The following is a 15,961-nucleotide window of genomic DNA, read 5'->3' as shown; positions in this document are numbered from 1 at the left end:
TACATGTTACACTTGCATGCCCATCCTCTTCCTGTGTTTATAAAGCAAGGACTGCTTGTGCAGAAATGCGTTTTCAAGACTTACCAAATAGAACTAATTCAAAATGACACTAGCAAACATCACTTTAGCCTTTAAAACCTTACTTTAACCATCTATCATCTTAATGTTGGGTTACCCTGATGACAACAGAAGCCTTTTTACTTGTGTCAAATTCAAGGTGAAACATATGATGATACTTACCCATTTTATAAAGATTTATAGTGTATCAAAATAACTTACTCCATACATCAGTGAACAAAGTCCATGGCAGTGTATTCTTTGAAGTTGTTTTCAATTTACAGAGTAATCCTGCAGTGCCAGGTATAACACCCATCCATATGTTCATGATTCATTTAACAAATACAGCATAGTTCAGGAGTGCTAGAAAAATTCCTGTGCAATCACTTGACAAATATGATGCTTAAAACCCACTGGTAATGTTAAAATTAAAACAACTTTAATAGCAGTTGTCTGGTCTTAGATTTTTCTGCATCAAAATATTTTGATACAGAGGTTCTCTCAGCAAAACTACTGTATGGAGCTAAGTAAGTATCAGACATATGCCAACTTACATATACATAAGTACATACATATTTGCATGTATTTTTACATATGATTTTGTAGACTACAGACAGGTATTTCTCAGTGCTTTGCTTAGACCAAAACATTTATTTAACAGCAGCTGAATGATTTACTAGTTCTTTTTAACTTACATCATTCTTAAATACTTTAAGAATTAAGTTTAGTAACAGCAATGCAAAACAACCATTGTTGCACCACAACTAAGTTTAAATATACCTGCTTCTACAGGAATTGGTTTCTCCAGGAGAAAAACTGTCTGTTTCCAGTGTGTTTTGGTACACTGGGGACCAGTTGAAAACAAGACCTGCAATAGAAGAGTTCAAGAGTTTGATTAAGAACAACATTTTTGATATCACAACGCATCAATCAATTACCAAACAGCAAAATAGCCTTGCTGCCAAACACTGTGAGGTGCTACAAAATACAACTCCCCCATCTCTCCAAAACATTTTAAAAGTGTGTAATCCCAAATACTCACCTTTTTGTGACAGTTCTTCTCAAAAAATATATCAAAATAACCAGCAACTGCCTATAAAATACAAATATGATAAAATAATAATAGTGACACTCAAGAAAAAGTGTATCATTAATATATTCCATTTGCTGGGATTTTTCCTCCTTTTCAAGCATTTAACAACAGGAACAAGTTTAGATTTATGCTTTCAAGCATGCTAGAAATTCCCAAACAAAAGAATGCTAGCAATCCTAAAAGAAAAAAAAGCTGTCATTATAATCTTGCTTTATTCAAGAATAAAGTAACCCACTGTAATCCTTGTTTTACCACATACAAGTTTTAGTCTGGAATTACACCTAAGAAAGCAGCCTTTCAAGATGTGCAAACCCAACAGCATAAAATTCAGTCCTTGTCATCTGTGGCTTCACAACCCTCACTAAATACACAGCATGAGGAGTTTTGTGTGACCTATTTGCTCTTCGAAGGCTTAATACTATTCTCCACAAAAGCTCCCTGTGAGCAGCAGCAGAGAATAACCAGGCAGGCATATTTTTCTTGTCCTCCTACACACAAAGATAAGGAAAAAAAGATTCACAAACACTTTATGGCTTTTCCAGCAGTTAATGATTTCTAATAATAATTCTCCATTGGATTCCTTAGAACACATCTTCTGTCCCTTCTATCATCTTACTCCTCATCTCAAAAAGCCTTTCTCTTCAATGCACAATTCATTAGTGGGACTTTTCTTCCAGCTTGAAGAGGAAAAGAAATACAAAATGTCCATACACAAACTGGCACACTGACTCTATTGGTTACACAGCCTTCTAATGCTGTCCTGCTTTTTTTTGACAAAAAAGTGCCTTCTGAGAGTCCCAGAAATTCAAAGAATTCAAATAAAGATCTGGAAGATGCTAATAAAAGACAATCAACTCCACAGTTTCATTGCTGAAATCCTGTCCATGCTCACCTTTCTTTTCTCATGTCTCCTCCAAAAAGGCTAAAGCACATCAGCAGGCCCAAGGTAGGTTTTATTCTCTGTCAGCCTGAAGAACTGACCCAGAACAAAGCTTTGAAGTGACTAACTGCAGTAGCTGGAGATTCTTGTGTGACAGCAGGAAGGTGTTCTTCCCATGTCAGCTATAGTACATTCAAACAAGATATGTACCGATTCAACGATGCCAAGCCCACTGCATGAAAACTCATTGCCCATGACTGATCACAACCTTCCCCTCAGAGCACCACTTGTTTGTTCCTACTCTAGGCTAGAAAAAAAGTCTAGGAAACTGGTTGGTGAGAATAGTTACAGAGGACAAGTTCTGTTGCATGCTCTTCATACTAGCTCAGAGAGAGACTGTGAAGACAATTTTGCAAACAGGCAAAACTAGGGTAACGAATGGCACAGGATCATTACAAAAGAAGCCACCTGAATAATAGCTAAACCATTCCGGTATTTTTCCTCTCTAGCCTAAATCCAGAACAGATTTCACCATCATGGTAGAGAACGTAATGTGCTAAGGAAAAAAGCCTACACTAAAGCATCCACGTCAGCTTTTCAACTCAGGGCACTCCAGAGAAGCCTGGCAATGTGGGGAAATATTCTTAGAGAAGGAACCAAGGAAACACCGAGGAACCTTTGTGACAAATGAGCATCAGATGTGGGAAGCTGACTCTTCCACTCTTCCACCAGCAGTGTGCTCTCGCAGCTCGCAAGGCCAATGGTATCCTGGGCTCCATCAGAAGAGGGGTGGCAGCAGGGTCAGGGAGGGGATTGTCCCTCTCTACTCTGCCCTCGTGAGGCCCCATGTGGAGTCCTGTATCCAGAGCTGGGGCCCCCAATACAAGAAAGATGTGGGACTGTTGGAGAGGGGTCAGAGGAGGCCACAAAGATGATTTGAGGGCTGGAGCACCTCCCCTACAAAGAAAGGCTGAGGGAGCTGGGCTTGTTCAGCCTGGAGAAGAGAAGGCTGCAGGGGGACCTCATTGCAGCCTTCCAGTCCCTGAGGGGAGCAGAGAAACAGGAGGGGAATCAGGTTTTTAAAAGGGCAGACAATGGCAGGACAAGGGGGATGGATTGAAGATGAAGGAGGGGAGGTTTAAATTGGATATTAGGGGGAACTTTTTTTACAGAAAGAGTGGTGAGGGGCTGGAACAGGCTGCTCAGAATGAGGGTGGATGCCCTATCCCTGAAGGTGTTCAAGGCCAGGTTTGATGGGGCCCTGAGCAACCTTGTGTAGCTCCAGACCTGGAGGTTGGTGGTCCTGCCTGTGGCAGGGGGATTGGAACTTCGTGATCCTTGGGGTTCCTTCCAACCCAGACAATTCTACGATTCTAAGTCCTATCACTCAATACTGAGACACTCATTTCCAAGTGAATTACAGTCGTGCTTCTGATATCCCTTTTTGAGTCTACGCCAAGAAGGTTTTGACAAAGTTTTATTGACCCATCATGCTACTTCTCTTGATGCACAATCTTTTCTGGACATTAGTCAGAGATCTCTTAAGCCATAAACATATTTTTCAGTCATCAAGTCAATACCGTTGATATGCTTAGAAATAAAAACTAGGATAGGATTATCAGAGAAAGGAAAACAAGGTTGTGACAACAAAAATATATTAAGAATTGAAAGGAGGAAAAAAAAATAAAAATCAGCTTCCAGAGAAAATAAGACAATCGAGCTATGTTTTGGACCAGAAAGCTAAAGGGTCAAGCAGGTGTACCACTGCTAAGATGGATATAATTATTTATACGCTTGGTAGCAAGTAGTAACAGAAGCACCTTACATGTAACCCTCAGAAAACATCCCCAAATTAGCAATTTTTGGCAATCAAGTTCAGGCTGAAAAGAAACCGTGGTTACAAGCAAAGCAGCAGCCCCCTGCTTTCACATTTTCTCTAAATAAATAGGATAAACCACCTTATTCCTTACACTATCAATGGTTTCCCTTACAACCAACCCGAAACACTGATGTTGACTATCTACCTCAAGGGGTAGTAACTGTAATTATTACACAAAGACCACCTTAAGCAGAGCTCCAAGGATTACAGAGTTCAAGGGACTACAGGTAAATCTTATACATTGATCCATTAAAGCATCTGTTAAGTTCTAAAATGGATATATATTTTTCAATATTGACACTAAAATAATTGTTGAGCCAGAACAGAAAATAAAAATGTTCAATCCTGGCTTGTACCTGAAATAGCATGGCCAGCAGGACCAGGGCAGCAATTGTCCCTCTGTACTTGGCTACACCTAGAGTACTGTGTTTCGGCTTAGCCTTGAGAAAAGGAAGCTGATGGGAGACCTGATCACTATCTAACTACCTGATAGGAGGCTGTAGCAAGGTGGGTGTTGGTCTCTTCCTCCAAGATAGGACAAGAGGATGCGGCACCATGGGAGGTTTAGACTGCGTATTAGGCAAGATTTCTTCACTCACTGACAAAGTACTGGAGAACTCAAAGCTGTAACACAGTTCTAGTTATTTCTCCTCTTAATGTTTTATGAAAAGCTTTACATAAAGCCTAATTTCTGCTTCTACACGAAGCCATAGGAGGACTTCCACGAAAAACTAAAATACCTGACTGCACTAGGGAAGCCTATTTCAACACTCCCAAATGCAAGTGCTAAAAAAGCCCTTAGCAACTCCCACCACCTCCTTAAGGTATGTTAGCATAAGCTTTGTATCACGGGATCTGGGACCCCACATCAATGTGTTGGTGAAAAAGAAAAGGCAGAAGTACACACAGATGATGTTTTCTACAATTTTATCTACAACCACTAGTCCTGTGCATTCAAAACCAAGTTCTCTCAAATCTAAAAAACCCCACACAAATTAAAGTTGAAATATGTGATAATAAACAACTAACTATACAATAGTGCTTTTGGTTATCTTTTTTTAGGAATTTTTATTGCCTCTTACATCTCAGCTTTCTGGGTTTATTAAATACTTGGTTGTTTTATGTTTAATTGCACGATATTTCTCTGTTGTATTTCTATACATTTCAGTGAAACAATCCTCTAAAAGAGTTAAACACATTTTCCTTTCAATTCACTTTTGAACACTGTCACAAATTGCAGTAGCTGTAGCAGTCAATGAGAAGCTTCTATTAAATATGCAGCACTATAAAAGGAAGATAGTTCCAGTGTTTACAGCTTGAAGGAAGATTAAGTCCTCCTTTCTTGTAAAATTTAACACATGGTGGCTAAAAGCAAAATAAGGAAAATAAAAAAATCACAAGTGGCATGCTCTAAACAATCACAGATACAAGCATATGGAAATGGAATATGAGGCTGGCCAGGTTTTTATTAGAGGTGGCATCTTTTTTACCAGGCACTGAAATAAAGAAAAGGAACAAGCAAATAATGCTCCCATAAATTCTAGATGATGTTTTACAACTACTCCCTTGTGTGTGTTTGGGTTGGGGTTTTTTGGGTTGGTTTTTAAGCATCGTAAGTTATTTCTTCCACTGCAGTTCTCATCTTTTTGCTCCACTTTTGACAGCTTATTTACAACTTCACCAACGACTAATCTGCAAGAACTTAAACCTTCTCTGGCAGAATCTTTCAAGTGCCAGTCTCTTGAATACCATGAAAGTGGAAAACAAAAATAATGACTTCTAAACTGGTAATAAATAACTGCAACTCTAGCCTGACACATGCTCTAGCCTCAACTGATGTTAAATATTGGGAAACATTGCAGAAATATTATTCTTGTTCTCAAATAAATTGCCAGAAGAAAAAGCAGAGCTATCAGGTCCAAAACTCCAAGCTCTGAACAAAATCTCCATATTTATGCAGGGAAAGAAGATGGTTAAATAAAGAACTAAAGAAATTTTTAGGAAGAGATGGACAGTACTGAGACTGCAAAGCATCATCCTATAAAGGTCAAAGAGCTCACTCAACTAAGAATAAAATATTCCTGAAGTTACAACAGCAGCCTAACTTCTCCCTGATTTTTCAAATCCAGGTTTTGATGAAGTTCCCATAAAGTGCCTTTAAGATCTACATCCACTACTGAGGGTTGCTAAGCTCTTCATGCAAATGTATGAAAACATACATAAATAAAACACATCCTCCCATTAAGATTCACTTGTCTTCAACATTTTTCTTCTCTCCAAGGTAAATTATTTTAAGCCTATTTTTCCTCCATTTATTCACATAATATGTACCAGGTATGTATATTAAAGCTTAAGGTGATATTAATGTGATAGGTGAATGTTAGTATATATTATTTATACAGTTCTTCGCTGAAATGGGAAGAGAGAAATTTTAATTCAAGTGTATCTGAATACTACAGCTTTTTTTTTCCTGAAGAAAATGGCTGGCTGTACATGCAGAATTTTAACAGGATAAAACAAATGACACTGCTTGACTCCTTATGAGAGCTCATAAAGGCAACCTTACCAATTCACTTAGGAACAAGGAAATTAAAAATTATCATCATCGCTATCACCTACAGTGAGTAATTTATCATTCCTGCTCTTCACCAGTATCATGTTCCAACAGTGAGTGGCTACAACAAATACAATTAGACAGCTGGCCACAGAAGTGGGAGATAATGTGCTTTTGATGGAGTTTATCCAAGCATGGAGACGGAATGTTTGTCATCCATGCAGCAGAGTTGCTGCGTTTTTATCACAGGGAAAAGAAACCCCTGGCTATTAAAATCCAACAATTCTGTGTTTTTAAAAGAATAAGAGTCTGGAGATCACTGCAGAGGGAGCTACCAATAAATAAATAAATCACAAGGATAAATTTTGCTTCAAAAGTGATAGTCTTTCATTTAAAGAGAAATGGGGCATTCAAGCCTTGTTTAGCTATGGTACCCAAAGCCAGATTGCCAACTTTTAGCTTAAAAATAATAATAAAAAAAATAGTTTATCACCTAAGGTTGGAACTGAAGACTTCTATGCTAACACTTACTCTTGCCTCACATGTGGAAGAAAAATGGACATTAAGAAACAAAACTAATATGTCAGAAAATTTTAACAAACAAAATTATTTGTCTAAATAATTTCCTCCAGTCAACTCAATTTCCTCTTTCCTCCTAAAGGTTTTAATACATCAGTCACGTCCTCTGGTTCATTATCCTTCTCTTACCCTCTTCCTCCCTCCCACTTTTTATACACATTCCCCGCTCTTTGACAAGATCTCTTGGGAGCAATGAAGAGATACTGCCATTTTCTTCCCAGGGGATATTGTTATTCAGCTAGGAAAGATCAACCTTGATGGAGTCACAGGGGAAACGCTTGCAAACAAAAGAGAAACTTTGTCAATTGATTTCTACATTGAGGGTAATCACCATTATATTTTATCTCAAAAGCTCACACAGTGATCAACTTAGAATACAATTAATGGAATATTTTCCTAGCAGCATCTACTAACTGATAATAGCCAGATGTCTCATTAAAATCAGCAGTGACAAACCCTAGCTCTTTACCAGGAAAACACACTTTTGCAGCTAATTAAATTTATTTTTGGCCATAATTTTTGTAAGACTGAAACCAAGTCACACTAAAAGTACTGTGAAACAATTTCATATAATGATTCTATGCAACTGCTTCGTGCTTTGAAAACCATCAATCTTTGAAAGCTAAACCAATAATAAACAAACTTAACCCTAAAAGATTCTACTTGGTGGTAACAGGAAAAAGAGGAAGAAAAAAAATCAATAGAAAGAATAGTGCTCTGAGAAAAGCCTTGACTTGCCCCTCACCTGCAAAAAATACCCTCCTGAAAAACTAAGCACCACTTTTAATTATTTATCATTGCTCAATGTTTCCATATTTCTCAGGTTTATTACGACTTCTTTGCTTGAAGAGTTATCTAATGGCTTGAACACCTGCACAAAAAGCCTATTTGAAGCATTCAGTATTTTTTTAAGGATATGGAGCAAAGGATACAAAGCACTAGGTCAGGCTGCCCAGAGAGGTTGTAGAGTCTGCTTCTCTGGAGACATTCAGAACCCACCTGGACACGTTCCTGCGAGACTTAGTTTAAGTGATCCTGCTCTGGCAGGGGGTTTGGACTAGATGATCTTTGGAGCTCCCTTCCAGCTCCTAATGGTCTGTGATATGCTGCGTAACATACATAATGTGTATAGGAAGTATTACAGGATCATCTGCAATACACTTTAAATGTGCCTACAGTGAGACATGAGGCTGATCTGTTAAGAGCATGCTTAATACTCTGCTAGGTTGATTTTTTTTTAATCATACAACAGTGTAAGAGTAATTTAAAATAATTTGCAGGTGGAAGGACAGACAAGTCAGGTATTTTACAATTCATACTGGGCTCCTAGGTTCTGGGAACAGCATCATTTTTCTGTTCCTCACCAGCTCATTGCTAAGTCTGGGCATTTATGTCCTGACTTGGTCCATTTACTTACAAACAAGAGAGTGCGCCTACTGAACTGCATGGTTTTCAAACCACCTCTACAACAATTACATAGCACTATCATACAAACAGAAAATTAGCCAAGACATCAGCAACAAGGCCTTCTGAGAGGAAGAACAGGGATAATATCCAGAAAGAACAGAAATAGGTATTTCAGCACTTGCATTATCAGTTTTCAGGAAGTAAAATGTTTATATTAAAAGGTGACAAAGCAAAACAGAGGGTTAAAAATAAAATCAAAGGATGAGAAAGAGGTGGCTGGGTGGCAAGTCCCAAAAGTTAATATTACACTTGAGGGACTAATCTTTCTGCTGCTCCTTCAAGGCAAAAACCAGGAAAAACTGTCTCCTAAGCAAAACTTACCCACAGAAACCATTTACAAGAACAGAAATAAAATATGGGTAAATCAAGAAGAGGTTAACTTCTCTATTGAGACTGAAAAAAACCCACAGAATTTCAAACAGTATCTACTAAAGGGAAAAAAAAAAGATACTGAGGAAAAAAACTAAGGTCACATTTCAAAGGTATTTAACGTCTTGCCACAGAAATGAGAAGTGTCGCCTCTCCTGCCTGAGGGGTCCTTGGGGGTGTTCCAAGTCACAATTGAAGGAAGTGTGGTAATGAGTTGGTAAAAACTGCATTACGCCTTAGATTCCTAACAGCTTTCATTACTCACTGTCCTTTCACCACAGACATGCCAACAGGTTGATGGTAGGAAGCAACAGACCCAAACATGGCTGATGCTTCCAGAGTCGCCAGATCAAAGTTTAGCTCTTCAGTGATGATCATTATGCTGCATTCTCTAACTGGACTCCTTGCTCTGAGTACTTGCTAAATTTCTTCTCATCAGTGCTATGCTTTTGCAAGAATACATTCAGCAATGCTTTCTGTGCTGCCATTTCCATGTAAGAACAATCTACCACACATTACTCTGCACCCATGCAGTGCTTTGGAAAGAAGCAGCATGACAACCCACTACCCAGAACCCGATGATGCAGCATAACCTACCAGTTCATCTGCAAGAGGATCCACAAAACAACTAAATTATCACCACGTACCAAAGCTTTCTACGTGTTTGGTTTTTAAAGCCAGACAGCTTACAGAGAAAGTCAGAGTTCTGACAGTAACACTGGCCTGAAGTTAGCTTTGCTGTTGCTGGTGGCACTGGGAATAAGAACCAAATCTGGTTTTACACTTTGGTGGCACAGAAGGGGCTGAGAAAAGGCTCCTTTAAAATGAGCTTTAGGTTGTGAGCTAACCCCCCCCACTCCCTCCCCTGACACATGCTGGCATATAAGAATGGATTTCCTTCTTTTTTTCTTTTGTAAATAAAGCAAAATGATTTTAAATGTTCATACTTAAAGACACAAAAATCAGAAGAACCAAGTCTAAAAACCTAGAATCTGGGCAAATGTAATCAGGTTCCTCTTTTTGTTCAGAAGAACAAGACACAGATGATGCAAACAAGAAAAACATCAGATGTTATTTTCAAAGGACAAATTGCAATCTTAAAGCATCTCCTCAAAAATTCTCAATATAAATAATGGACTTTTACTGTTCATTTACTGCAAGGTTAGGCAGCCTGATATGATGGATGAACTGTCAACCCCTAACTAAACTTCTACAATCCATCATAGAAAGAGTGGAAATTTCACTCAAAGTGTCAATAAACCTAAATGATGAAGTGCAAAATACTTTACAGAGTTCAGATCATTTTTTAGAACCTGGATTCACTGCAAAAATTCAGAAGCACGGCTCTTCCCCCCTTTCCCTTCCTTCCTCCTGGAATCATAAAATGCAAATGTACATCTTGATTTATAAGTCAATGATACCACAGTATCATGGAACAGAAATGAAGCTATTGTAAAGGTCTAGTGCTAGGGAAAACTATGTTTACAAGCTAAGTTATTTTACTCTACACAACATCAAAAAGGTTGTCAAGATTTTGTAAAGATTTCTGTTCAAGTAATCAATTGAAAATGGCCACATTAAGAAAGGGCTGCACTGCAGCTTGGTCTGAAATCAAAGTTGACCCTGCCCTGAGGCAACTAGAATTATTCTGTGATTCTATGACAACTAAAACCAGGATTATTGTTTCATGAATGAACAATAAAATATAAACATTTAATTTAATAAAACCCAAGAGGTTACTGTGTCCTTAATCTGCTGATGACAAATCATTATGAAGTATTTGTACATAACTACCATCTCATGCTAGTAACTATGCCTTAAAATATGTATGTGGGACAATGTCAGTTTAGTGCACCAGCAAATTCTTATGTATCCTGTCCTAGAGCAAAAGTGGTGGCAAATGCAGCAGCACAAACAGGCACATAGACCGGTCCAAAAGCAGGTATTGTGTTGTTCTATGAGGGTATCCAAGATTTTGTTATCAGTTAAACTGTTTACATTATCCAGCAACACAATGTTTGCATCAGAGGAAGCTTGAATCTCTTCTTACACAAAAGCCAAGTAAACCAGTGGTAGCAGACTTCTCAACATATTAAAAATTATCTACCGATGGAATTATCCCTTTGGACTCGAGTCTGATGTGCTACGACTGACTTACAACTAAGCACGAACCTCCCAGCAGAAGTATCACAACACACTTACTACACAAATTTTAGATTTACAAAATCCCAGAGCCTTACACAACTTTTGTCAAGTTGGATGAAGATGTTTTAATAAGACAGAAGACATTTAAAATTGATATTGAATATAAACCCATATTATGGTGATCATAAAGATCTGTAAATCATGAGACTGGTCATCCTGCCTTTGCTTATTAGTGTTGAAAAACGCAATGTGTTACTTGCATCTAATCATAGAATTGCAGGGGTTGGAAGGGACCTCGAGAGATCATCGGGTCCAACCCCCCTGCCAAAGCAGCTCCCTAGGACATATCACTCAGATAGGCGTCCAGGTGGGTCTTGAATCTCTCCAGAGAAGGAGACTCCACACCCCCCTGGGCAGCCTCTCCCAGGGCTCTGTCACCCTCACTGGGAAAAAGTTTTTCTGCACGTTGGTGCAGAACTCCCTGTGCTCCAACTTGCAGCCATTGCCCCTTGTCCTATCCCCACAGACCACTGAAAGGGGCTAGCTGATTCCCCCTGCATCCCATGCTTCAGATAATTATAGACTTTAATTAGGTCCCCCCTTAGTCTTCTCTTCTCAAGGCTGAAGAGTCCCAACTTACTCAGCCTTTCCTCACAGGGGAGATGCTCCAGGCCCTTAATCATCTTTGTAGCCCTTCTCTGGACTCTCTCCAGGAGATCCCGGTCCTTTTCATACCAAGGAGCCCAGAACTGGACACAATACTAAGCCAGACTCTCATCTGTACCCCATATTTCTCCAAACTCTCTGCCTAAAAGTAACCCTAAAAAAAAATCCTTTTCATTCCTATTGCAACCAAGAAAGGTAGCTGAGCATCATAACCAAGTCAAAGGAAAAAGGTATCCTCACTTAGGTAACCATCTCAACATTGCGAAATGTTCATGTTGGAACACCTTCTTTGTTTCAGCTTTAAAATACATTCTTAACTTCTTCATTTCACAAGTCACTTGTGCCCTTACATGAATACTTAGGTAGCTTCATTGACTTATACTTAAAAAATGGAGCACAATCACACAATGTATTGCATGGGCACTTGCAGAAAAAACAGGGCACATTTTTCTTTAATAAAAATATCAGTGCTTCTCTGCTTTCTCATTAACAAGCAGATACTAAATGACTAAGAAAAAAGCATCAAAATGAATGTGTATTTATGTAAATTCATACTCAACTACGTAGGCACAGCTTCAAAGAAGCCTTTGAAAGATGCACTAGTACTGAGTTTTCATTTAATTCTAAAGCTCAGACTGAAGAATATTTTTTCTTTTCATACTGACTAGTGTCTGACAGACAATATTCAACTAAGGGGGATCACAGACTCAGATTTGCTGGAGATCTGTCACTCAATTTATGGCAGCATAGTCTGTAACACTAAGATGAGTAAGTTGGCATCTGCTGCAATTGGAACTCCCCTCCAACCAAACCCCACAGTCTTTCTAGAACTATTGTTCTTTTGAATGCAAGTCATATTAACTTACATCAATTAACAATACTAACTGTCAGACAGTAAAACAGACACAATAAAACCCCTGGCTATCCACCACTGATTGAAGAGATTCAGATTCTAATTATGTATTTATTTCCCCTCACTCCTCATGTGTAAAGTTCATAAGCCTCCCTGTTTGAGAATGAGTTTCCCCTACAAGCTGCTATATGTTCGTTATTACATGAGCTATACTCTTACCATTCCCCTATTTTGTCTTTCAATCTTCTTACTAAACTCAGAAAAGCTCTTTTGAGAATAGTGACTGTGTCATTCTCGAGAACATCAGTAACAACATGACTGAACAGAAAGCTCTCATTTCAGAACATGGGCTAGAGAACAAAACAGAACCACCCAAATGCTAATCCTCCTTACCTTGCCTCCTTATACCATAACACTATTGCTGGAGCTTTACATCCATTTCTCTTCACAAAAAGTGCTCATTTTACACATCTGTACTGCAGAAATGAATGTTTCAAAACAGGGACTGATGACAAATGAAGCTTAATTAATGCAGTATTAGTCCGTATATGAAGAAACTAAAATTGTCTTACCGTACACTTCATGCTCTTTGTAGCAGTCAGGGTGAAATCTGAAGAGAATTCTAAGTCTGAAGTGGATGCAGTATTACAGTCAATATGCTGTCAAAAGGAATAGTGGAATTCTGTCAGTGATAGTGCTGAATTTAAATAGAGATCTATATTGGGATGATGTTCAGTTGATCCTATAAAAAGACAACTTTTATAGGGCAATACTAATCCAGCTCTTCAAAAGAAAAAGACTCAAAAGACACCTAGACCTATCTGCAGACTGACAAAACACCTAAAATCCTTCCTCCTCAAATGTCAAAGTAAACAGACACTTTGACTAGTAGTGGTTTGAACTAGGTACGTCACTCTGTTCAAGCAAGTTTCTTGATGACAGCTTCCCGTTGTTGAGATGAAGTAGCTTTCACAGGTATCCATGCAGATATCCTCAGTTATTTTACAACCTGGATTAGAACCTTAGAACCTCTAAGCAGTTAGCTTACAGGGCCGTAATATCTCAAATCACTTCAGCTGTAGGATTCTGCATTGCCCTTCAGTTGCCCGGAGTCCTTTGCACAGCCCCCACTGGCCCACTTCTCAAGGCTGTGGAGGTCCTTCTGAATGGCCGTGCAGCCACGTGGTGTTCAGTATGTGAAGTGTCAGAATGATACAACACAGGAGAAAGACCTGCTTCTCTATTCAGCAATTAAGAGAAAACAACAGCACCAGAATAACACCACCACCATCAAAACAAATTGCAACCTGCATTTCTTTCTTATTTTTACATTTCTATATATCTATATAAAAATCAGAGTTTTTGAAGAGCATTAAGCTTCAGTTTTGAGCTGTTCCTAACAATCGCACTGTATTTTTTCACTGTATGAAGTTCTTCAGTTTACATAGTCATCTAAGAACATCATATACTGCCTAAATTAAATATCATATACATTATTAATCAGTATTTCCTGATGGTGCCTCACCTTTAAGGAGTGTTTTGCTTCCTGAAAACTTACATTATAAACTAGTCAAAAGAAGCAGCGGCAAATCTGAGCAAACACACGACAGCATCTTCTGTAGTAATCATATGATAAATTGGAACATTTAAAAATTTTCCCTCAAAAATGCAATCCATTTGTTCTGTGGAATAGCTATTGATTAAAACCATTTACCTATAACGCTACTTTTGCTCAACTCATTAATTTCACTACTTTGTACTGTAACTCCAGCACACACACACATGCATTGATTGCAGGTTATTTTTAACACCATGACTGTACTAAGGTCAGATCCCTATAAGCCCATTAAACATAAGAGTTATGAGAAACACTGCACGATGACAAACTTTGCTAAGCACATACACCCGAGCTCGACAGTAACTGCTCATCACAGAACGGGTTATGTACTTTTTACCAGCTAACAATTTTGCTTCTAAAACAGTATCAGTGTATAGACTGCATCAGGCAAGTTTAACTTTTGTTATTGCTAGCAACACTTCCCAGCTGTTTTTTTTTTTTAATTTGTTTGCTTAATCTGATAGAGCTCAACTTACCCATGCAACCATGTGTGTTCTTCATTTGCTGTACCCAAAGCCTGACCTATTTGCCAGAAGCGCTCAACTACACTCCCACTTGCATCAGAACATGCAAGAACATTGGAAAAAAATGGGACTGAGAAAAGTGCCCATGCCTCACTCATCACACAATCCAACTGGTCAGATGCTTAACAGTTACAGCTTTGGATTCCTGACCTCTGTTTTGTGCACATTCATTCATTACGGGAGGTATCTGCCTTCCCTGTAACGACAGATCTCAAAACTTAATTCAACATCTGAGTTGATCCCACTACCCTCTCCTTACACTTAAAGACAACACCTGTATGCCTCAAGCCATACAACCCTATAGGTGTTCTCTGGTATTTTATTTCACTGACTAGTTTCACTGACTGACTCTAGAGGGAGTCTAGTCAAACAAGCTCAGAGAAAAAAAATGTAATCGACATCCATAATGACAACTTTATCTATGAATAAAGAGTCCAGAAGTAAAAAGGAGATGCACAAAGAAGCTGAAGTAGTTACATGAGATAAATAAATACCAGTCTAAGCTCTTCTTACATTTGAATGCCCAATTATTTAAAAAGCTTCATATTTTTTATCTTCCCTGTAATAAAATTAGATACAAGAAAAGCTTAAGAGTAACTTGCATCAGGATATACTTACTACAAAGCTGTACTATGCCTGCTACTGCTTTTGTGGGCAGGATGACAACTGACCACAATAAGTAGTTTCTATGCTGGAAGAAACTGGAACTACCCTCAGTAATGGTGTCAAGTTCAGTGATGTAAAACCATTTTCTTCTATGTAAAAAATAGGAGAGGAATGCAATTAAATAGAAATAGCCTATTTACTAAAATGTTAGTTCCCACTGAAGGGCAGTAATATTACTGCCTGAAGTGTTTTATGCTAGAAAAGTAACTATATGAACAATAATTAGAATAACATTGTGACAAAAAAAAAATCTTGGTTTATAATAGTCTTCTCAATTTGATCTGAACTGTGCAAATTATTACTAACCACGAAGTCTGTCAGAATTTCAAACTAGTTAAATGTTCTGGCATTATATCTCAGTACGTCAATATTCCCTCATATGAATCGCTACCAACTTAGCACCTATTCCCCATCACAAAGCTGCCATAAAAAGAAGACAGCACAGTGAAGGAAGCATAAAATTGTTTCACTGAGTACAACAGAAAATACCACTGCCCTTTCAGTCATGGACATTCTGTTGGATGAGGCTATGAGTGACAACAGTAAATGTTCCTGCAATGAAAGATCTTTAAAGCCAGCTACCTTGACACAGAAATACATAAGATGAGAAG

At 38.4% G+C, this 15,961-nt stretch overlaps 1 protein-coding gene across 1 annotated transcript in view; it reads right to left on the bottom strand.

Moving 5' to 3' along the window:
* The window catches only part of PRMT3 (protein arginine methyltransferase 3), a 62,450-nt gene that overhangs the window by 12,135 nt on the left and 34,354 nt on the right, over positions 1–15,961 (bottom strand). The window contains exons 13-15 of the mRNA XM_084264055.1: positions 13,115–13,201; positions 1,100–1,150; positions 838–925 (exon numbers count right to left, since the gene is read on the bottom strand). Coding sequence (XP_084120181.1) covers positions 838–925; positions 1,100–1,150; positions 13,115–13,201 — 226 coding nt within the window. The remainder of the gene's footprint in view (positions 1–837; positions 926–1,099; positions 1,151–13,114; positions 13,202–15,961) is intronic.

This window comes from Gallinula chloropus (assembly GCF_964237585.1).
Source record: "Gallinula chloropus genome assembly, chromosome: 4".
NCBI classification, from domain to species: Eukaryota; Metazoa; Chordata; class Aves; order Gruiformes; family Rallidae; genus Gallinula; species Gallinula chloropus.
Note: the sequence above shows the minus strand (reverse complement) of the source record. Positions and strands in the feature narration are given on the sequence as shown.